Source organism: Hirundo rustica, chromosome 3 (assembly GCF_015227805.2).
Source record: "Hirundo rustica isolate bHirRus1 chromosome 3, bHirRus1.pri.v3, whole genome shotgun sequence".
NCBI lineage: Eukaryota > Metazoa > Chordata > Aves > Passeriformes > Hirundinidae > Hirundo > Hirundo rustica.
Window position 1 is genome coordinate 21,695,943 of NC_053452.1, and position 23,919 is coordinate 21,719,861.

Consider the following 23,919-nt stretch of genomic DNA (forward strand, 5'->3'; position numbering starts at 1 on the left):
GTTGAGTCAGGTGCAGTTTAGCCCTTGGGTAGAAGACGTGGGGTGAAACAATGTTTTCTCTGACCTGCCAGGCGCTCTCAGAGGTGAATTCTGATGCTGTTCAGGAGCTGCTTAAAATCCAGCAGGTTGGTGGTTTGTTTTAACTACAGTTATAAGCCTGGGCAGATTACCACTGTTTGGTCTGAGTGGCCAATGGAGCACTTCCTCAGCATGTTCAGTGGAGGTACTTCTGAACTGAAGGGCTTAGATGAAGGACTGGAAATCCATGAAAAAAAATGGTGAGTGGGCACAAACAGCGGCGACCAGGTTACAAGGTACCGAGTTCTTAATTAAATTGATGGGCTGTTCCATAAAGCCGGGAGAGCAGAGCCCTGTCCTGGTCAGCGTCAAAGTGCTCTGTGCCCTCTGGCAGCTGCGGCTCAACTGTGTGAAGGCAAGATGTGTGCGCCCGTGTTCCACCTTCCATACAGGCAGCTATTTTTGGAGGCTAATTAGCCCTGTTTAGGAGTGGTGTTAATGTATATTTGTGGGACACAGGATTAGAAAGCAGAAGGCCTCAGCTTGTTGGAAATCAATTTTAATATCCCTATGGCTCTGGTAGTGTGTCAATATACCATATACATGTCTTACAGAGGCTTCTCTTTTGCAATTAAATCCCCCTGATTTACTGCAGACATGACACTTAGACTGAAAGAGCTGGTGAGGGATTTTATTCTCAAGGAAAAGAGGGAAACCAACAATAGTGTTCAGAAATTCCTAATCATAACTGCTTAATTCTCTTACTTTAAGAGTTATTATCAGATTGTAAGTACATATTTGTTGCTCAGGAATTGACATTTGGCAGGGACAGTAAAATATTTCTACATCTACCTTTTACATAAAGCTTCTTCTTGTTTGCCAAGCATATGGAAAGAATGAACCTGCCAGGCTTTATCCAGTGGCCCACAATGTGTCTTGGGTTGAATTGTGGCTGCAGCCCAAGAGAGAGGAAGAACAGAAACTCGTGTGTGGGCAGGGCGGCTTTGGCAGCAGCTGGCAGGAATTCTGCCACTGCTGGGGATTGATTTGTGGGGACAGTGTTTCACTCTAGGTCTTCTAAGAACTGTGTTCGCTCTCCTTTCTTTCAGCCTCCAGCTTTCTCTGGAGACTGCAACATGGGCATTTGCTTTCTTTTTCTTTTTTTTTTTTTTTCTTCCAAGCTGATTTGCACTAGCTCCTGGCCAGAATACAGGATTTTCTTTAAAAGCACATGCCATTTTTACACTGGTTCAACAAGGAAAAGTCGTGTGTAAAACATGTTCTACTTAGTGCACATTTAATGTGTTTTTATGAGTATTTTACACTGAAGTAATTTTGCAACAGTCTTGGGAAACAAACCAAACCAGGTACAACTGATCTGCGTAGATTAATTTTGTTCTCCAGCCCATTTCTGTGGGTTGGCAATCTTGCCATGCTTATTGATTATCAGACAAGACTACTAATCCCCTTAAGGTCATTAAGTGTACTTAATTAAAGAGCAGTTAGCAACCTTCTCTTTACCAAGTTAATAGTGGCTGTTAAAAGTGATTTGTACATTACCAATATGGTAGCCATTAATCTAAAAGTCAATTTGTCATTTATATTTTCCCAAACAAATACATTCAGCTGGTTTTGAAGGTGGCTAGAAAGTGTTCAGCATCTGCTCTTGCAGTTTGTGTAAGGAACACACTCTGCTTTCTTAAATTTCTAAGGCTTAAATTTCTTAGGCTGTGGCAATTTCCACCTAATCTCGTCTATATCTCACTGTCTTGTTCCGCCCTGAATTGGCAGGGGGAGGAGAGGCTAAAGATCTTGGGAATGTTCAGTTCTGGCAAGTTTGACCAAAGGTAAGCAAGGTGGAAAAGCTCAAAGTCTTCTCTGACAGAAACCCTGAAGCTTTTTGTCTTTTTGGATTGGTAACTGGCACAGGAGAAGTTTCAGAGAAGCTTCTCATAAAAGAAGGGGCAGGCACCGATCTCTTCTCTGTGGGGACCAGTGACAGAACCTGAGGGAATGGCATGAAATTGTGTTAGGAGGTTTAGGGTGGATACTAGGAAAAGGCTCTTCACCCAGAGGGTGGCTGGGCACTGGCAGAGGCTCCCCAGGGCGGTGGTCACAGGAGCAGCCTGACAAGAGTTCACGACACGTTTGGTCAGTGCTCTCTGGCACATGGTGTGACTCCTGGGGATGTCCTGTGCAGGGCCAGGGGCTGGACTCGATGGTCTTTGTGGCTCCCTTCCAATTCAGGATATTCTATGATGCTATGAAAGTCAAGAAAGGAGGCTGAGGGATCAATCAGGATGAGTTAACAGGTAATGAAGGGGAATCAGAGACATGGATGATATGGAAGGGTAAGGGAATACAACGCTATAGGAATCTGAATTTCATTGGTCTGTGAACATCAAACTCAATTTTTTCTTTACTGTATGAAAATATAAATACTTAGAAGTTTCAATATTATGTATTTTGAGATTAAATGTATAATGAAATACGTAATGTTTTCTGGTTCTTAATGCATATGCAATTCGTTTCAAGAGACATATATAGACCAAACCTTCAATATGGATCTTGCTTCACTACCAGAAACCTCTTGGTGCAATTAAAGCAAGCTTTTTTTACCAAAACGTAACACATCTGTAGTTTTCTCTCTCCTATAAGATTAAATATGCAATTTAAGACCGAAAGCAAATGTATCTAGAAAATTACGACCCCTCACCTGAGCTCCTTTAAGGTGCAGGGTAGGATGAGCATTGCCCTGGGGCTGGTGCTGTATAGGTGTGGTCATTTATCACAGAATAGTTGCTGAGCACACCCATCCCTGCCTCAGGTACCTCTGAACAGTGCTTAGCGGGGCTGTTCTAGAGAATTGTCAGCCAGTGAGGAAAGCAGTTGTTTTCCCTGTTGGACCAGAACAGGCCATTTTCCAAGAGCAGAAGGTGAACTTCATGGGACTGGAGGAAATCTCAGGGTAGAGAAATCACCTGTAGAATATTTTAGACTTCAGAAACTTGCAAGGATAAAATGTCAGTCACAGAAGTATTGTTTTAACCCATATTAAGGCTCATTTATTTGCCTACAATATTTTATTTTTCTGCTGTATCTGAGATATATATGTATATAAGTCTTTTGCAAAGATAGGCCCCATGTTGTAACCTTCTTTTCCCATTAAAAAATGGATTCTTTACTTGCCAATGGGATAAAATTCTCATTTTGATCTCTAGATGCAAATATATCCATAAGCCAGGATAAAACATTATCTGTCCTGATCACACAGCCAGTGTCATTCTGTGATAACACCTGCATTTGAGAATTTTTTTACAGTATTTTTTTTCCCTGCTTTACTAATCAAGCTTGTTTAGAAAGTTATCAGGCACCTTGACTTGTGGTGAAGGTCTGACTTTGGCAGAGGTACTGATTTACATCTTTTGCCTGCTCCACTCTCTCAGCAGGGCTTTCTGTGATGATGCTGGAAATGAGACCTTGTTTAAAAAAAAACCCCAAAAAAACCCACCAAATCCCAAACCAAAACAACAGAACAAGTGAAACACACACACAACAACAACAAAAAAGCCCCCAAACAAATAAACACCAAATGTACCAAAAGAATTTTGCTTTGTGTGAATCAGTTCTCCAATTAAATTGAAGGTCTGGCAGCACAAAAAAATAAGACAAGAGTTGGAAAGAAAATTAAAGAGGGGGGAGAAAATTGTGGTGGAAGGGAGGAACTGTTATTTTATTATTAGGTTTTTTATTATTATTTCATGCTGCTACGGGTGCTGAGAAAATGTATATGAGTCTGTTCAGGCAAGGTGGAACAAATTGTGTGAAGCAGTGCAGTGCCCACCTGGGATAAGAAGTTTATTTTCTGTGCTTAAACTTAAGAGCTCAACCCAGATTTTACACTTTTATTAATTCTTTAGGTCAATTATATTAGAAAACTATAATAACTATTATTTGTGTGTAATGAAGGAGAGAGAATGCTTTTTAGTTGTGAGGCTGTCTTGTCTTTTCTTTCTTGTGCTTTTTTTTTTTTTGGCCAAACCAGCATCTTTCCTGAAAAATCGTTTGGTTCCCACTGGGGTGCCAAAGAGAGGTTTTTCACAGCAATGGGCAGGGACAGCAACAGACTTGAGGCTCAGCTGGAGCACCTGTGCAGTCATCTTAATTTTGAAAATGTATATACTGGTAAATGACAGAGCTCCCTCCCCCAAATACATTTAATCTGGAAATTTCCAAGCAGCTTATCTGCTAACAATCTTTTAATATTCTATTTATTTATTTAATATTGTTGCTTGGGCTGCTCATATAATCAGATAAAGGTCATTAAGCCAAATTTATGATTAAATAGGATAAAATTATTTATTCTCTTTACTCAGCCTATTAATGTAATAGCTTATGCTGACTAGAGGTCGATATTTCAAATGAAGTTACTACATTTTTCAAATATCATAATTATATGAAAAAGCTATATTATCTCATTGTGAGGATTACTTTCCACTACCTTATCTGCCGTAATGTCTGCACATATTGGCCTTCAGATTTCCTCGTGCTGCTGACTGCAGACATTCCTCTAAGTCTCCCATCTGGTATCTGCATTAACCTCCACATAGTTTCATTTTGTTATTTTATTCCTTAAGTCATTGTTAAGGATTTAAGGGACTGTTTGTCAGGCTTTTTCACGTTCACTTGCAAAACAAAGTATCAAGTGTTTTCTCTTTTAATTGCAGCCAAATTGTGTGTGATGTGAGACTGTCAAAGTGTAAAGCAATTGCTTCAAGATTCTGGAATACATTACAGGAAGAGTACTCTTTCAAAACTCTGTTCACTAAAATGTAATTGACTACAGCACTTATCTGAAAACTGTGGATCCTTGCAGGCTTCCTGGTTAGGGAAAAACAGACCTTAAGGCCACCCGAAGGCAGAGTGCACCTTGCATCTCCTTCCCTTGTAAGAGCTCTGTGGAATTTGAGTGTTTTTGAGAGCAAAACTTCTGTACTGCTGGGTTGTTTTTTTTTTTTTTTTTCCAACCTTTTTTCTCCTTTCAATTGTCTATGACCTTGTCTCGAGAGAGGCCTAATTAGAAGCTTGTAACAGCCACAGCTAATTGATGGGGTTTGTGTAAATGCAGACTGCAAAAGGAAAGCTGAGTTTCTCAGCCGGTCCCTATTGCCACAGGTAGCTGGCCAGCTAACTCCAGTTTCTAAGGGGCTTGACAGAGATCTGAACCCATCCATGTGTGGTAGAGTCCTAGAAAAGAAATGATGATGTGGCCAGCCTAATGCAAATGACACTCTCCTAGGGTGGATGCCAAGGCTGAGCCTCATTATGACAGACTAGTGACCACGTGGCAGCAGAAAATTTAAAAATGTGGCAGAAAAAGGTAAATTTTACCTATGAAATATTTTGTGGTAGTCTATTTGAAAGGTTCCCAGGTAGCTACAAAACAAAAGCACAACCTAGATTTAAAAAATAATTTATTCACCCTTTTTATCATGATATTTTCTTATAACTAAACCTCCAATTCTTTGTAAAAATTACTATCTTACTTCACCTGTCTGCCGTCTTGACTCACTTCCTATAGAAATTGGACAGTTTTCTCCTCAATGATGACTTCTGCCTTCCCCTTCATTCTCCAGTTTTTTGAGTTTCCTGTTCTCTCAACAGCTGGTCTCAGTTTCATAATCCAAAACTTCATTTCTCTAGGCAATCAGGCAAATGAATTGTCTTCATCCACATTTGAAACAAATTCATTCTAAATTAGTCTGTGCCCCTTCAGTGTTAATTTTCCATGACTATTATAGTCATTGAGCTTTATGGCATGAACACAAGCAAATATTAAGTTTGAGGGCTTAAATGTTTTTCAGTGAATTTTAAATTGTGGGCTACATCTTCAGCTGTGATCTGAGTCAGTAGGAGTCTTCAAAGCCAAGTGCTGGGGTTTATGTCTTGTGGTGACAACAGTAGCATTGTGTCCTTGTGCCAGTTGAAGAGCTGGCCTGTAACTAGTCCAAATAAGTTGCTTCAAATTATTAATATGAACAACTTGTTTTTAAAAAAATTACTTAAATACTCAGCTGTGGAACCAAGAATGTTAAATGTAGCTAAACATCACTTCAGTTTAGCCTGAGATTGGCATAAATGAGCTGTTTGCTATTTCCTTCTGGGACAGTTGTTTGAAAATTATTTAATAATCATGACAGTAGTAAACATTTAAATGTGAGATGCACTGAAAAATGTTGTAGTTGATTTGGAGAACCTGGGAATCTCACGCATCTGTAAAGTCTGAGAACATTTCTGAGGTAGAAGTAAGATGTATCTCTGACACATGACTCGTCACCTGAGGAAGTCCAGATATGAATCTTAGGGAGTCAGTCAGCACCTGAAGCAGTGTCTTGGCTCCTCCTCTGGACTGTCCTCCAAAGGAACCTAATTTAGGCAGACCAAGTCATTCTTCAGAAAGGCCTCACTATCTGCACTCAGTACAAAAGACATAAAAACCTATTCATCATGTATTTAAAACTCTTATAACCTTATTCTACCTTCAATCACTTAGCTGAAGCTTATTTCACAGTTCTTAACATTCTCCCCTGAACAATTAGGGTACTGGTAAATACTGTCAATCTTTTGCTTAATCTTTGAAGCAAAATTGAAAAGGAATGTATGAAATATTACTTCAGTCTTATGTGTATGTTTTGGGAATGTAGTATTAGAAGATGGAAATATTTAATTCCTTGTCAACTTGATCCAGTTTGATTTGGTGATGAGGAAATTACCAAGTGGGGCTTCTATGAAGGTAAATTTCACTCAGGATAGGTCAGGAGACAGTGTAAGTGTCCAAATAAAACAGTTCCACCAAACAGATATCTTTGTCACAGAACTTAATCCCCTTGTTGGCTTTTTAGAGAGAAGTAAAATTCTGAGAAAACACGGACTGAGTTACTTTTATAGAGATCAGTACTCCACATCCAGGCTCAAGTACGTTGGCAACCTGTCCATGGATATTTTATTTCTATTTTCATCTGCAGTACAGTCAAACAAGCACTTAGTATTTCTGTGGGATGGGGTGTGTGTGTGTGTTTGAAGGGTGTTTCTATAATAAAAAGTTGGTGTTAAGTCTGACAGCTTCAAAAAGAAGGCTTTCAGCATGTTTCAAATTCCCTGTCACTTGCTATCCAACTGCTACTGTGGACTAATATATCAAAAAGGTTTCAAATGGTTTCAGTGATGCTCAGTGTTTCATTTACATTTGTAAAAACATGTCGTACTTATCAGACCAGGAGTGTTTCACATATGCTTTTTTTATAGCCAGCAGTATTTGGCTTCATGGCATCATGCGAAACAAACACCCTCGAGTCCCTGCTCCTTGTGCTATTTCAGCTCTCTTCTTATGTGCTGCTGTTGGTGCTTTAGTTCAGGCTTCCCTGATGTATCAGTGGATCCACCCTCAGGAGCTTTATGTGGCAGGGAGAAGTATTCCAGCTCTTGATTATAAGAGACTGACAGATTGGTCACGAATGCTGAGGACTAGCAGGCACTTTCTACACTCAGCCTTTACAGAAAATGCTCAAAATAAAAAGACTTGGAGTTGGGGTATGGAGCAGGGGGAAGGCAAGACACTGTATCTTGTCAGCTCCTTTTCTATTCTATTTGCCTACTAGCAGTTTTCATCTCATTTGAATAGGAAAGAGCACTGGCAAGTGGAGGGGACCGTCTGCTACTGGAAGCAGATATGTGTGACAATGCATGGGTTATGTGGAGCAAACATTTCATCCCAGTTCAGCTGTAGTTATCCTTCCTTTAAACAGATGCACAGGAAAAAGTATGAATCAGCTTTATGGAAGCAAGGTCCACTTTCACATTACAGAACAGGAGTAAGTTTCAAATTGCAGATGTCTGTTTTCTTCCTCTTGTTAATTTCTGGACTTATTTGTGGTTAATATATTTCCTGGAAATAAAGCCTTGTAAGGCTTTCATTGCTCCACAAGCTGAGTACGGCCCTTGCATAGGGTAAAGCATCACAAAACCAACTTAGAAGCAAGAAAGAGCTTCTAAGCTCTTTCTAAGCTTCTAACCCTCTAAAATATCCTAAGAGGGACACTGTCTCCTATAAGTCAACACACGGTAGGTGGAAAGAATTTCACATCTTGACTCCAGTTTTTGTCATCTGACATTTGACCAGGAGCTGACACACACTAATTTGAGAAACTGTCAAAAGAGAAAGAATTCAGCTCCCAGTTAGACAGATTTTACTTTGACACTGAACATTTCAGTTCAACAATTGAAACAGTAAAGCAGTACAGAGAAAGAAATCTTAAGCTGGGTAACCTGAGCTGTCTTGTTTTGAGTCATGCTGGAGGTCCTGAGTCAATACCCTGGGCTACTTCCTAATGCCTCAAAGGCTTAAATTGGTGTCAGGGGTTTCTAGACTCCACTTCTGTTCTAAGACTGCTCAGAGTTTAACCAATCTTCCTGTATCATGACTTCCAAATGAAAATTTCTTCAGAGCTCTTCCTCTACAGATACTTATACCAAATCAATGCTCCCCCGCCCTTCTGAATAAATTTTCTTGCAGATTTTGGTCAGGCTATTCACATGAAGCTGAAAGATGAGTGATAGTTCTGTTATATTGAATTCTGGAGAGGGGAAAAAAAAAAAAAAGATATTTTTGTAGTTCCAAAATATTTGTCCTTTGGGGTAGAAAAAGAAAAAAAGAGAGAGAGAAATAACTAAATAACTTTAGTTTAGTTTACACCCTGATTTTAGATAAATTCAAATTGGGAAATTGTGCATAGACCCCAAGTTCTACAAAAGAATTAAAGCTGGCAACGAATTTTGATGGCGAGCACTAGATTACTATAGAGAAAACTGGATAAATAAGTTAAAAAATAAAAAATTCAATGATTCTAAAAGTGAAAGTAATTTCAGCTGCTGAAATATTTTAAAGTAGGTAACAAGTATCAAAAGGCTGGATGTGCAGTGAAATGCTTAGAAAAAAACTCCCATGAAGTACATATCAGTGATTTATATAACTGAGTTAATTTGTTATTTTGAGTGAGTTTCAAAAAAGCTTAAGGAAAATGTTTCAAGGGGTTTTTTGGGGGGGGGTTGTTTTGTTTTGTTTTCTAAACAACTACTTGAATAATTAATAGAGATCAATGGAAAAATAATTGCATTCTTTTGGAAATTAATTTCAAAAAAAAGCAGTGCGTATTCAAAGGACTTCTGGAACCTATTTTAGAGACTGGGAAGTAAATTGCACCTTTAAAATATGCAAATAAGGTGTTTCATTAATAGTCATTATGGCCCTGAAAACTGGACTGTAATATGAGCCCACTTTCTCATTTACACTGTTATCCTCATGTTATGCTGATATGCTGGTATCTTTAGTGTTACTTGGTAAAATTTGTATTAAAAATTAACAAGTGTGTGGATGATGACAGTAATTACTTTTCTCTATCCCAAACATCCAAATGCTCGGAAGGCATAAATATAGATGTTTGCGTGATTTTTGTCAAGGTGTCCTTGAATGAGAGGATTTAAACCTCAACAGTGTTGCTTGGGCCCAAGCCAAGTCATGTGTCCTCATTGGTCTTGAGGCTTTTCCTGTGAATGCAGCTGTCACTCTCCTCTGCAGAGTATCCTAATGGAATGAGACTTCTCTGTCCAGTCCCTGTCTAAGCCTATGGATGGGTGGCTGAGGCTATAGGAACCCCCAGCTATTTAGCACCCCTCACTTGAGCCTGATAGTTTTTCATTGCTCCAAGACCAACTCTGGGAAAAAAAAAAAAAAAAAAACAAAAAAAAAAACAAAAAAAAAAAAAAAAAAAAAAAAAACAAAAAAAAAACAAAAAAAAAAAACCAAAAAAAAAAAACACCCTCTTAATTATGAGATTTATAAAATTACCTTGATTAAAATACATATACATATATCTTACTTAAAATAAATTATGTGCAAGGGGATCATTGCTTGCTACATTTCAATCTTTTCTATATGCACAGACTTCATTGCTGTGGCAGTATTGATAAAGCTACATTTTCCAGTCTTCAGCTGTATCAGCAGAAGCATATTGGTGCACATATAGGGGAAGGAAACTGTTCTTAGGAGAACTGAGATATTAGGATTTACGTTTCCTCAGAGATTTTCCAATTGGACTATGGCTGTACCAAATTGCTTGCATTTTTTGCAGACTCCTGATGAAAATTGCACTGACATTTGAGTATATTCATTAGGACGGTCATGAAAATGCAATGGCATGGTGCATAGTTCTGCCTCTCACAAAACCAATGGAACACATTTTCCTAAGGTTTTGTCTATTTAATGATATCCTATTTATCTTAGACACACATTCTGTCCTTTTTCCTCTGCTTTCTGATGTAGCTGTTAAGATCCTGGTCATCATGGGCTGTGCCTCATCAAGGAAATACATGTAATTACAGGTGGACGGAGTACAGCCAAGGAGAATGTATCATGGCTGAGTTCTGCCTCCTTTTCCATCAATGGTATAACCAATTTAGATATATTCCTTTGCCTTTGCTAGTAGTTTTTGAATTCTCTGGGCCTCTTCCCCTCTAAAGTTTCTGGGAAGGAGAAAGACACCAGGAAACATGACATCCTAGAAAGGCATGCCTCACTCTACATAAGTGGTTCAAAAACTGCCATGTGCCCTGGCCTCAGAAGGAGATTTTAAAGATCAGATAAATACACATCTTGGGATATGTTTCCTCAAAGCAAAATGAGACCATCTAAAAGCTTGCCACCGTTAGAATGGATGATCCTGTTGTTGCCAATAACCTTGTACCCAATTTTGGCACTCACTTGACTCCTTGGTGAGTGGATTCAATCTGCTAAATCCTCTGGGTGGAGTGGGACTGCCCATTTGGGCAGCAGTCAGCTCTTAGATTCATTCTGCTGCATCCTCTACCAGCACCCTTTCCCTCTGATTATCCTGACATGCTTCCTATGCTGTGTCCTTGTCTCCCACTGGCATTGCATATCAAACTTTCTAGATCTACATTTATTCAACTAGAATGCTATTAAATCAACCTTTCCTCACAGAGCTCCTCCACTGGGGGTTTTGTGGACAAAAACAAAAGGACTGTTTCATCTGCAGTCCCTTTTCTTACTGTGGGAGGCTTCTCTGCTTCCCTGTGCTGCCACACAGCACTTGGAAGGAATTTCTAGTCTCAGCCTTTTAGAGCATCTTCACTAGCAAAGGTGTAAATCCATAATTCCTTGCTGTAACTATTAGTGTGTATTCTCATTATGTTAATCCTATTTCTCTTTTAGTTGATCATATAGAAGACTTATAAATTGCAGGGTCCTACTATCAATTTTCTTTTGCCATGGGATATTAATTACTGATTGCTCTCTAACATTTCACAGGACTGCTCCATTGGAGCATTTGGCCACCATATAACACTTACAATTTTTGGCTTTTAGTAGTAGACCTTTTTGTTCACAGCTGAAGCTAGATTTACTGCTAAGTTAAGCTGTTTCTTGAACTTCAGAAGAAAGGGTTGGCTTTGACATTTGACAGTTAAACTCAGAAATCTTACTGCACTTGATAATTCTTTGGCATTTTGTTCCTTTCTGCACATGTCATGGTGCTTCGCTAAATTCAGCATCAACCTTCTCAGTCTGTAGATAAGGAACCTAAGATACAGACGTGCAGTTACTCATTTCTTAGGTCTGATTAAGAACTTGGATTTTCTGACTGCTTTGTTTCTTCTTTGAATAGCTTCCTTCAACCTAGCAACTGAGTTTTATTGCTTTGTCTTGGTTTTTGTTTTTTTAAACTAGCCTATACTTACCGTACGATTCTAGAAAAGTATGAAATCCCACAACAGAGAATGCCAATGCTCCTCAGAATTTATGGTATAGATTAAGGTGCACAAAATATCTTAATGCAAAAACATGCACACAGTCACAGGAGATGGACTTGTTAAAGATAACTGGGAATAATGAGCACCTCAAAGTTAGGGTGGTGAATAATGTTACTGTGTTTCACAGCTGGAATTTTAACAAGCTCAACTCATTGGTTCTGGGGAGATCCCCTCTCTTTGAAAGCAGCACAGTTTTTAAATTATTCTTGAAAGAAGAAGGGCCCAGGAGCAGAGGAGTCACTACTTTAAAGAAAAGAACGAGGCTTCTACAGGCACTGCATGCCTTTGAAAGATGATACATAATACAGCAGGGGAAACTTCAGAGGGAAACAGTCGGGACAGTGCAGTTCTTGCTCTGTATCTGTCTGAAGTGGAGAGAGGACCTGAATTCAGCCACATGAGGTTCCTCAAGGCACCCATGTCCTTCCAGGGATGAGGGAGTAAATGGGTCCTGGGGGCTGGAAATGATTTGAAGAGCTGTTCCTTGAGAAGGCAATCTGCACTGTGATGGCACAGGGGAGCTGTAAAGGGGTGGGAGGAAGGGAAGAACACAGGCCTACCCCCAAACTTGCTTTCTTCTTACTTCCTTTGGAAGAGGAAGCAGATGGACAGACAGCAGCAGCTCCTCCCGTCTTGCTGCTCATCCCAATGGTGCAGCAGGAAAGGTTTAATTGCTCCTCCTGGCATGGGGTGACCTTCAATGTGTCTTTCCTGGAGAGGAAAGGAGGGGACTGTGATTCTGCTCTGGAAGTTGATAAAGCCCTGGGTCTGCTAAACCAGCAGCTAAGCAAAGCACAGAAATAACAAGTTTATGGCTCTGGAGTGCTTCCTTCAGGTCTCTCCCTCATGGCATATACTAGAGAGAGAGAGAGCCCATGAGAAGAAAAAGGATTTACCACAAACTTTGGACTGAGGTAAGTTCAGGTGGAAACTTTCAGAGGGAAGGGAAAGGGAATAAGAAGGTCAGAGTGTGTATGAGATGTCTGTGCTGTGAAGGAGAGGGATACATTGAATAGCAGAAGAAATGGATGGGAAATAAGTATTCTGAGGGCAGAGGATGATAAAAGTTTGAGGGACCTGATGCTTGTTGAAGAGTTGGTCTGAATAGAAAGTGATCAGATCCTTAAAGGAGCAAATAGGGGATGTTTGGGGAATGAGCATGTCCTTGGGAATGGTAAATATGACTTAATTTGTTGTAGTGATTTGCAAGAAGTAACAGGAGGGACTCTGAAATAGATGTGAATTTAGAAGCTGTAGGAGAAGGACATAATTACACGGGTTTTGACAGAAAAAGATATTATAAAAATAGGTATTTTGAGAATTGTGATATCATTTTCAAGGAAAAAACCCAGGAGTTGAGCATTTATATGAAGAAAGTATTACGCTCAGGTTGTATGATGAAGTCTTCAATTGAAAGCCAGACTCAGAAGCCAGACTCTGCCTTCAGAAAATTGCCTAGTTGTTTGATATTTGGACAAATGCTAATTTATCTTTCGAACATGTGGAACAGGTTTTGGTGGTTTTTTTTTTTTTTTTTAAATTATTTAATTATTTATTTGGGGTTTTGTTTGTTCCCTGTGGTTTTTTTACAAAGCACAGAACATCTCTCAAAATAAGGGAAAGATATTTAGAAGAAATGTTACCTTTGGTGAATCTGTCTGCCATGTCTCAGGTTTGTCTCTTCACAGATATTTTGGTTGCTGACTGCTCCTCCTAGCAGCCATGAAATAGGGGAGTATAGCAGAAGGTCTGAAGGAAAAAGGAGAGTAGAGGCAGGGATTTGATTGAGACTGTGGAGAAGGTGTTGACGATGAAAACAGAGAACTGATTAATTACATATAGGTAATATATCAAAAGGGTTGAGGGCCAGAAGATAGATTGAAGAATGATTTGGTTGTTTTGTTTTTTAAGAATGGGCTAATAAAAAAGAAATTTTTTGGACATGTCTTATGATAGTAGCTGCCAGGAAAGCATGTGATGGCTTGGGGTGTGAGGAGGTGTGGAGGAAATAACAGATGCTGTGAGGGGAGACAAAATGATCAGAGCCCAAGCGCTCCAGGTGTATAGGATGGCCTTTCCTGCTTGCACAGGTCATTATTACAGCCTATGATGGTCATTGAAAAGAAACTGTCTAAAGAAGTCCTTGCAGAAGTTTCCTTTCTCTGGATTTACCATGTGGAGATGTACACTGTGGGGCTGTAGTTTCATACGAAGGAAGCCTGTAAAGCTCGTTTCCTAAAAGAGTCTTTTGTTTCTGCCTTTCTAGTAACAAAGAAAGTTTTTGGTGCTAAAATAAGTGGTGTGATGTACTGTACTTCTAAAGCTGTTAAAAGGCTCTTAACAGCTCTATAAAATACTTGCCGCCTCCTCCTGTGCTTTCAGAAAATTTTACTCCAATATTTATTTCGCTGGCTTATACAGAATTTCCTCCCCTTTAAAATGTGAGTTGTTAATTATTCCTGGGTTGTCATAATCAACTCCCCTCCAGCTATTAAAATGTACTTGCATTGTAGTTTTATTATTGCTTGCAAAAAATTGGGAAAATAATTTTGCTAGACAGTCGAATTTGAAATATACATATTGACTCAGCAATGCAAATGGATCTTTTATGTTAATTTCCTGCAAATATTCAAATGGTGGAGTTTTACGGGAAAAAGCACTCATAAAAGCAACTCTTTATGAATATTCACTGCAAGTGAATCTTGAGTGGTACACTTGAGCTTAATCTTTGAAAGTCATGCTGTGTGGGCTAGTTTACATAGGTCACTTCAGACTATAGCAAAAATTGCAGCATTCAGCTAGTCAGCACTGCACAAATTGGAGCTAATGTTGGTTTTAAGGGGTTTGCAGGACATGATACAAAAGCAAGCTTACAATACACTGCAAAATTCTGCATTTTTCCAGAACTCCTTATTAACCGATGACAAGGCAAAATCAATAAACAAATTAGGTGTCAAGACTCTTCCCACCACTAAAGAAAACGTTTAAAAGTAATTGTGACAGTGCAGAACACCCATGGTATTTTACGAGAGAGATGGATTACCTGAAATTCTTCCTCAGTCATTCCATGAATTATGATTCTAGGAAATTATTTTAAATTGTCATTGAATTGTGTAAGTATAAAACACACATGCAATTTTACCCTGGTTGTGCACACTAGCTTTTTATAATTGTAGTTTTGAGTAAGTATATTGCTCTTTTCTCTTCATTCTCTTACTTTTTCATCCTACCAGAGGATCATTGTTACAAAGTTAAACACACTGAAATTTGGCAATGGTTCTGTTAAGCTTGCCTTTTATGCAAACTTAATTAGCCCCTGTGGTTTTACCATCTTTAATAAGATGTTCCACTTAGCCTGTGCAAATAGGTAGGTTTGAGGGCTTATTATTTGTTTTTAGGAAGATGACTGCCCATATAAAAGTTTGATTCAGAGCATTCAAACTTCAGATACGTGGTTTCAAATTTACTAGTCAAGGCACAGGCTGCTGTATAACAAACCAGATTTTATGGTTTCTTTTCCTCAGCAACCTGCCCTGACCTCCTAGAGCCTCTGTGTGTCCTGAGACTCTCTGCTATCTGTGGGTTAAGAAAACAACTGCTACGGAAAGGGGTTTTTTTGGATAATGCTATCTGCCATGGATAGGGTGTTGAATCATTAGGATCAGGTGCCCATTTATGTCACAACTTTCTGATGCAGGTCAGATTCTCCACTGACATTGGGGTTGCTTTAGGCACCTCAGGGACTAATGAAGGCTTTCTTTCCTGGTGAAATGAACTAGTTGTAACTAGTAAATGAACTAGTTGTAACTTTAGTTGTAACTAAAAGCTTGAAGCACTCAAATTATATCACTTCCCTTGTTCCACAGTTCTAATTCTGTTAAATGGACATAATGTATTCTTCATGAGAATTCATTGCATAATAATAGCGCTTTTTTTTTTCTTTTTTTTTTTTTTTTTTTTTTTGTGCTTGTAGGATTCTCTGTTTCCATAAATGTACACTAAACAACCTTCAAAACCCTCCTGTGTATAGGGTCTGTATTTCCCTCAAAATCACTCTCAGGGGGTTTTTTGTTTGTGGTACAGTTTACATTGCAGGCCTGCTCTTGGTTGCAAAAGCTTGGATGCTTTCTCATTGTTTAACCTCCTGCAGGTAGTTTATTGATTATACTCCTGATGAACCACAATGAAGTGATCCTTATTCTGGGTAATTGTTGGCCTGCAATGTGGTTTTGCAAGGTTCATACTGCTGTCTTGTGTATTTGGATGAAATATGCAATGGGAAAAATTGTCGTTTCTGCTTGTTATTTTGGAGAATGGAGGGTGTAATATGAGTCAGGGCCACTTTCCCAAACTGAGCACTACTGAAATATGTTTTAGTCTGTCTGGGAGGTGGTGAGGCTTTCAAGTATTGGCAGAATATGACAGAAAGTGCATTTTGTGGTGAACATATCCTGACTTTCCTTCCAGACATCTGTTAGACCTGCAAAGATTCTTGGAGCAAGCCTGCTGGCTGCTAGAAAGGGATGGGAATAAGCAAAACTTGTTTTTATTTATTTCTTTATTAATATTTCACAAATGCCAAGAAATACACACAAGCCGGTCTGGTGTCACCATTTGGTAAGCTCCTACCTTAGGTGCCTCCGAAGGTGCATGCTCCATGCTCATAGCTGTTCCCATTTACGTCCTGAGATGGTTGCTAATATCTAGGATTTAATTACCATATTTTCTGTCCTCTCTCCTGTGTGTTCCGTAAGACCTGGTTTATTCTTGATGTGCAAGAGCTCTGGCCGTCACACTGTCAATGGTACCGGGGTAGCACGTGGTCTGATTGTATTTATCTAGGAGTCCTTTCTGGGCTGCATTCTTGCACTGTGCCTCAGACAAATGTTTCCTCCCCCCCCAGCCCTTCTGTGGTAAACAAAGTTCTTTTCATTTGAATACTTTAGGGCATGTAATTCTGACAACAGAGCTATGATGCTGAATGACTACCAGAACATGAAAACACTGCAAAATGACTGGTAACACTTCAGCAGGAATTACTATTTATCTTTTATGACCTAAGGAAAAAGATCTGTATTAAAGCAGAGATGTTCCAGGAATGGTCAAGGAGCTTGTTTGATACGGGATGAAGGCCTTGTTAAAATGCATCAAGAGTTACGACAGAGGATGATTTCTTAGCAGTTGTATATATTGCCAAAGAATTTCGTCACTATGCAGCCAGTGCAAGTCCAAACATGCTAAGGTGACAAGTTACTGGAGGCGATAGCAACAAAATTGTAGGGAAAGACACCAGCCAGGCTGCAGCTCACGCAACTTCCATAGTAAAGATAAAATTTATAGATGCCTCCTTTATCCTTAGGGGGCATATTAATTGGTGCTTCTCTGTCCAGAACCACACGTAAACAACCCACCGTAGCTCACGCTCAGCTCACCGACGACACCTTCGCAGCTTGTTTGCGCCGGCTACGCGCAGCGCTACCAGAGGGAGAAAATGGGGGAACGGGACGCTCCTTGGCTGCCCGGTTCGGCTGTGGGGGAGCGGGCCCAGCGCGGCGGCGCCGTGCCGGCGTGCGGGTGCGGCGAGTCCCGCCGGGCGCGGCGCTGCCGCCGCCCCTCACGGCAGCCCCGGGGGCGGGGAAGGCCGAGCGGGCCCGGGGGCGGGGAAGGCCGAGCGGGCCCGGGGGCGGGGAGGGGCCGAGCGGGCCCGGGGGCGGGGAGGGCCGAGCGGGCCCGGGGGCGGGGAGGGCCGAGCGGGCCCGGGGGGCGGGGAAGGCCGCGGCGTTGCCGGGCGACGGCGGCGTCGCCGCGGGGAGCGCCGGGCTGCGCTGGCCCCGCTGGCTGCGCGCCGCTGCCGGCCGGGCAATAGCGCTAAAGCGTCCTTTCCACCGCTGCCCCGGCCCGCCGCGCCCCGGCGCTGGCGCTCGCTGTTAGAAAAAGCTCCACACGGGACAGATGGGGAACGTGGTTTTAATCAGCTTTGCCGAGCGCTGAGAGGAGCAGCCGGCGTGAGGTGGGCGGCGGGGTAAGGCGCGAGGGGACGGTAGGAACAGCGCTCCTGGCTCCCCGGGGAACGGGGGTGTCCCTCGGGAATAGCGCGGTGGGGATGGCAGCAGCCAGGGAGCCAGGTTTAGGTAAGCGCCGGGGGGCTGTAGGCGTGAGGTCCAACCAAACCGCCCGAAACCCTCAGCAGAGACTTTCAGAGGCCCATGTTGCATGCCCCGGTTTGCTGCCGTGTCCCGAATTCCTTACTGTGACACACAAAGCCAGGTGACGCCACAGATCCGGGATAAACTCCGCTCGGCCATGAGCCCTCGTGCCCTTGAGCCGCCCTAATCCCGTGGCCTTGGCTCGGAGAAATGTCTCTGCCCTAGCCGGCAAAGGTGGGCAGGTGGGCCTGCTGGCTGGAATCTGGACGAAGAATCCAAACCCTTGAAATCCCTGGCTGGGCATCACCTCTGTTGGTGTGAAAGAGGAGGTTCCTCCTACGGACGTGTCTGTTTTCTGTGGTTTGCAGGTTCCTGGCTGTCACCCACGTGACACTGGCCAGAAGACGTAGATGTCCCTTGCGACTGAGTCCTTGCATGGGGCTTTTGAGGATGAAATGCTACATAAGCTCTTAAAGCACAGCACCTGAAGACATTGCTACCGACATGGACATCATTATTTATTTATGTTTGCTTTAATCAGAAGGAGCTTTTTTGTAAACATGAATTGCCGGGCTCTTTCCTTGAGATGTCGTTTCTTGTTTCATGCTATTGAAACATTATTCTTAACTTATTATGATTCCTTTGTGTTGGTCAGCTCTCAGGGACATTTCCCTAGGCTTGAAAATGTGGGAGCTTTCAAGAATGTGTCAATCGTGCCAACTCAAGCCACTTGTGGGCTGCCAGACCGAAGTACTTTTTGTCATAGCTCAGTAGCTGTTCAGAGTATTATATCCTGCACTCAGAGGTTTTGTGTTCAGGAATGTCCATATAGGTCGTCGCCTTCATCCTACAAGCAGCTTCTTTCAGAAGGCCTTGGTATCTGTGTCACAGAGGACAAGAGGGACTTGCATCCAGGGTCCTCCAGCAATGCTTCCAGTTTTATTTTTCATAACCACAAGGAGTGCTTCTCTACTCCCCGTCCTCCAAGGCTTGGAGCTTCATTTACGTTAACTGTATGGTTGAAACCTGAGCAAGAAGGTGTAATGTAAGTAGTATTGAAGGTGTTTACTTTCCTGGTGCTCTTAAAAAAATTGATCGTAGTCACGGTCATTATTAGCAAGCTCTTTAAACTTTTAAAAGGTGTGGTGGGAAACTGTGACGTTTATAGAGCCCTATTTAGGCTGGGGTCTTCCCAGATGTCAAGACAGGCGGCTTCAGTTTCAGCGGCGTTGACTCAGATGATAGTCCAATGGCTTCCAGTGTTCGGAACTGTTTGTAAATAATGCGCATGGCTTTCCTCAAAAAGAGAGATTTGGGGTTCCAATTCACATTCCTGCTAAAAGCTGCTAGAAAATTATGTTGTCACAGGGTTGTGGTGTTGCTGCTTTCATGATGGAAAAAAAACCATCTAAGTTGTTAGAACTTCTCCAACACAAGTTTGTCTTAAAAGCAAGGAAAGCCACCGAAATGTATATTTTGGACATACAGAAGAGAGGTCATAATGTTCCTGGAACATCTGGGGAATGTTTCCCAGCTGGCAGATTGTGTTGCTGCTTTAACAAATGATTCCACTATTTAAACTGCTAGTGAAATTTTACTAGATGTTCAAAAAATAGAGATGGCTAAGCATGCTTCCTCTCCTCTTTGCCTACATGTTGCATTTTCAGGAAATACTGCTGTTAGAAGTGACCTTTCAGCTTGACCGGGCCTTACCATGACGAAAAACCTGCCTTTTGAAAAATGCATCCCAGATCCTGCAGAAAAAGTTCTGTCATCTATCACAAAATGCAGAGCCTCCTACTCTTTCTTACCTTTGTTGTGTAGATCTCTTTAAAATAAAGCACGCAAATAGTATAGTTTGTTCCTTCAGACTACATGCCACAAATGATTTTATACTTGTTGTCATAACTTATTCTTAGAATGTAGCTAATGATCTGCTTTGTTGAGGTACTTTTGATACTTATTTTGCATGCTGATGTGAAATAGACACTTGTCAAAGGTAGCAAAATCATCAGAAAAAATAGAAATGTCAAAAATCATAATGTAAAATTATAGTATGTTTTATGCAGTGGTAATTACCTTAAAAAACTTGACCTAACCGTAGAATTTGTGGTTATGGAGTGGAAATAAATGATACCTGCAGAGCAAAAGGGACTTTTGAGTTGAAGTTAAATCATTTCAGCTGTCAGTATGTGTAAAGGCATCTCCAGAGCTTTGGCCTATGATTTTCTATATGATGGTTGCATCTCGAACATCAGAGAGTCCATTTCTGGTGTGTTCCCATGCTGTGAATTTCTGTCCACACACACGTGGGCACATCAGAGTCTCCGTCAGCAGAGCACGTGCCTAACTTGAAGCAGAAGCATCCTGCTAATTTCCAAGCAAGCCATTGCAGCAACGTGTTGACTGAGATCTGTGAAAGTCTTTTGTCAATGGGATAGGCTTTGATGCATGGAGCCTAAAACAATGAAATGTTATGTCCTTAGTTTCAAATGATTAAGTGCTGTGAAGAAACCAGACTCTACTGATGACTGATAAGCCATGGACTAGTGTAAAAGATTAGCTTCCAGTTGCTGCTGTGTTAATAACTACAGAGTGTACATATTCCTGTTCAGCGGGTTTTATGGATCACTTTAAAATTTAAATGTTTTTATTCAATTTTTGTAATAGATCGCTTCATTCTTATGTCTTGTGATATTTGCCGCTATTCAACATGTAGGAAAGACAATGGTAAAGCCCAGTCCTGAAAACTGAATATGGACAGCAATTATTCCAGTCATCAGATGATGTGCCACTGTCCAGGTGCTTTTGTTTCGCTGGCACAGAAAGAATTGTGTTAGTTTTTCTTTTTTCATAAAAGGAATACTGAGCTCCAGTTCTGGTGGTGTAGTTGTTGCACATGAATAGTCACTGAAGCCTGACTCAGAAAGCATCTTACAAAAGGGAAATAATTTACCAGCAGACTAAGATGCTTTCCCTTTTATTATACTGGTTTAATGAGTCCTTCAGGTTGGCAGATGAAGTTTGGCTTACCGGATGCCCTACATTTTGCAGTCCCTGATGGGGAATTGTCCCTGTTACATGTCATTTGTGAGACCTTTTAAACCCCATTATCACAGCAGAGAAACCTCGCAGAACTGGGATGCATTCTAACAAAGTCCTTGTGTTCCCACCAAAGCTGCTCATTTTGCCAGTAGAATGATTGAAAGTTTAACAAGGTGGGGTTTTTTTACTGGCAAAGTACTGTTACATCAAGTACAGCAGACTCCTGTGTTTTGGACATGCCATACTAATGTGGTTTTTTGCTGAATTTTATATGGTCTGCCTGTGACAGTGTGTGCTTAGCAAAGAAGCTAGGAATGTTTCTGCACAGTATCCCATTACATCCTGTGACATTCTGATAGGCATGTACCCATGTACTCATGTAAGAGAATAGCAGGATTTTTATTAGAAGTTACTGTGCTAGCTGAAATGAGAGAGTGATGTGAGGATCCAAGCCTGAAGGCCCTTTAAAAGTTGCACATAAGCAGAGACACCAAGAATTTTCTTCAGCAGTTTCATATACCAAGTTTTCTTATGTGAATATGAGAGATGGTACTCTTTGACACAGAGAGAAGAGTCAGGTAATGTTACAGATTTATTTGGAGCCCCAATGCTCTTCTGAGATGTTCAGTAGAGATATTTGTAGGCATGCTTTTAAGTCACTGTGTATTGGAAATATTGAAGAAAAGCAAGAGTGAGAAAGCATTGACATTTGTACTCCAGTCTTTAAATTTTCTTTCCCTTTAGGCAGTAAGTGAGCAGAGTTCTTGCCCCTGAGTTTCATTCTTGCCTCATGCCTCCTCCCTTGCTGCACGTATTCATCACTTAATATAATTGCCTTCAGTAAGCCTGTGGAGCCTGTATGTAAGCATTAGCACCATATGGGAAACTGTATATGATGATAGCCCTTCACAATGGAATAGGATAAGGATATGGGTACAAGCTTTGCATATGTGAGTAATCAGTGCGGGCAGCTTATATCAATGTGGTGTGAACAGGACCAAGTTCAGGTGCCCAGAGGATATTGGTGATGCCAAGAAGTGAACTGAGACCCTTTACAAGCAAAAGCATCGGCAGGAATGACCTGATTGTGAAGTGGGTAGCACACAGAATTTTTAAACTTTATTTATCTAAGCGACTGAAATCATATGGTGTTACTTTTTATCTGTTCAGATGTTTTACATTGGGAATTAGACTGAAAGGGATATCTGCCAAAAGATACCATGCATCTGATTTTGAACCAGTGCAGATGTTCCCATGTGCTCCAGTTCTCTTTTTCTCTCTGAAAGCTGACCGAGTGGATTTGTGTTAGTGTTTTTTTTAACTCTCCAACCCCACCACTGAGGTATATGTAGTCAGGTATTGGCTCCGTGGGACTGCGGGTTGCCAGAAGTTGAAGACTTCACAAAGAATAGTGGCTTCTCTCTGTAATCATGTCTGGAATAGAAAATCAAGCTCAGAGTCAGAAGTAATACCTCCTCCCATTTCACCTGTGTTAGAACTAGTTTGGATTTTTTTCTTTTTTTCTTCCCTCTCTTCTCTATTCCCTCTTGATTTTCCTCTTTTAGTAATAAGTCACAATTCACATTTGTTCTTTCCAGTTTTCAAAGTGATGTACATCAAGGTCACTTCCCTTCTTAAAGTCGTGACACCTTTGGGGATAAAAACAATGTGGGGATGTTTGTTTTAGATAAGTAAAATAAACAAAATCCTGGATTATCCAATTATTGTTTATCCAGGAACGGGGTAAATCCAGTTCCTAAATATTTTGCTACTTAGCTGAGCCTTCCTTCATATTTATTATCTAACAAAACTAGCATGTTTACAAGCAAACAAAATATGGGAAAGAACAGTGAACAATTTATTAAGAAATGTGGTTTTAGTAAGGTTGGGAAAACAGAAGTCTTCATTTTGCAAGGTGTTTCATTGACAACATTCCAGCAGGCTAGAATAGTAACAGGAAGAATTAATTTTTCTCTTGGATTTAAAGGTGAACTAGTGAATAATGGCAGTATCAAAGAACAGCCTTTTTGATGGTTTTCTTTTATAAATGCAGAGTAGATTAAGACACTTATCAGTAGATAGAGGGTTTCTTTTTTTTTTTCTTGTCTCTGAGATATGTGTAAGTAAATAATAATCTCATACAAATTTTTTTCCTTCCATCTTGTGACCTAGTGCACTAATTTAGTCTGGTGTAACTGCTAAAATATTTGACTTTTCATGGGTCAATACATTGAGAACTGTATTTCTCGAGCAGCTCAAATGGGAAGGGTAGAACTTTATAATTTTGTCTTGTATTTGTGATTGCTTTAATGAAATACTTAATTGTTACACAAGCATATGGAGTCTGTGCTTTCTCAGGACTCTTGACATCATGGTGATTGGATTGGCTAAAACATTTCAGCAGCTCGAAATGCAAAATAGGTTGCTGTGGATCATATTCTCTGTACCTCATATGACATTGTTGCATTTGCTATTGGTGTGACTTCTTTGTGGGGAAAAAAATTCCTAGTAAGTGTCTGGATATCCTTCTTGCCTTGCTCTGCTTTCTTAGGTTAAAGAAAGACACTGCAAAGGGGAGAGTGCAGGGGAAGCTGGTGTTAGGGCTGCACAGATTGGGTGGAAAGATGGAATACTTATTACCAAAGCATGTCATTTGTACTGCTTTAAAATAAAAAATAATTTAAGGAAAAGTAAGGTGCCCCCACAGGATGTACTAAGTTGCACAGCTCTGTATGAAAAGTGTGGCAGAGACCTGCACAGTCAGTTTGATTTCTGTCATGCAACCATCAAGAGAGGTGGCCAACTGGACCTCTAGTCCACCCCCAAA

At 40.7% G+C, this 23,919-nt stretch overlaps 1 protein-coding gene across 1 annotated transcript in view; it reads left to right on the forward strand.

The window, feature by feature from the left end:
• The window catches only part of USH2A (usherin), a 391,984-nt gene continuing 368,065 nt past the window's right edge, over positions 1–23,919 (forward strand). Inside the window, exons 1-2 of the mRNA XM_040059986.2 lie at positions 1–125; positions 18,416–19,092. Of these exons, the coding sequence (XP_039915920.1) occupies positions 18,572–19,092 (521 nt within the window). The 5' untranslated portion in view covers positions 1–125; positions 18,416–18,571. The remainder of the gene's footprint in view (positions 126–18,415; positions 19,093–23,919) is intronic.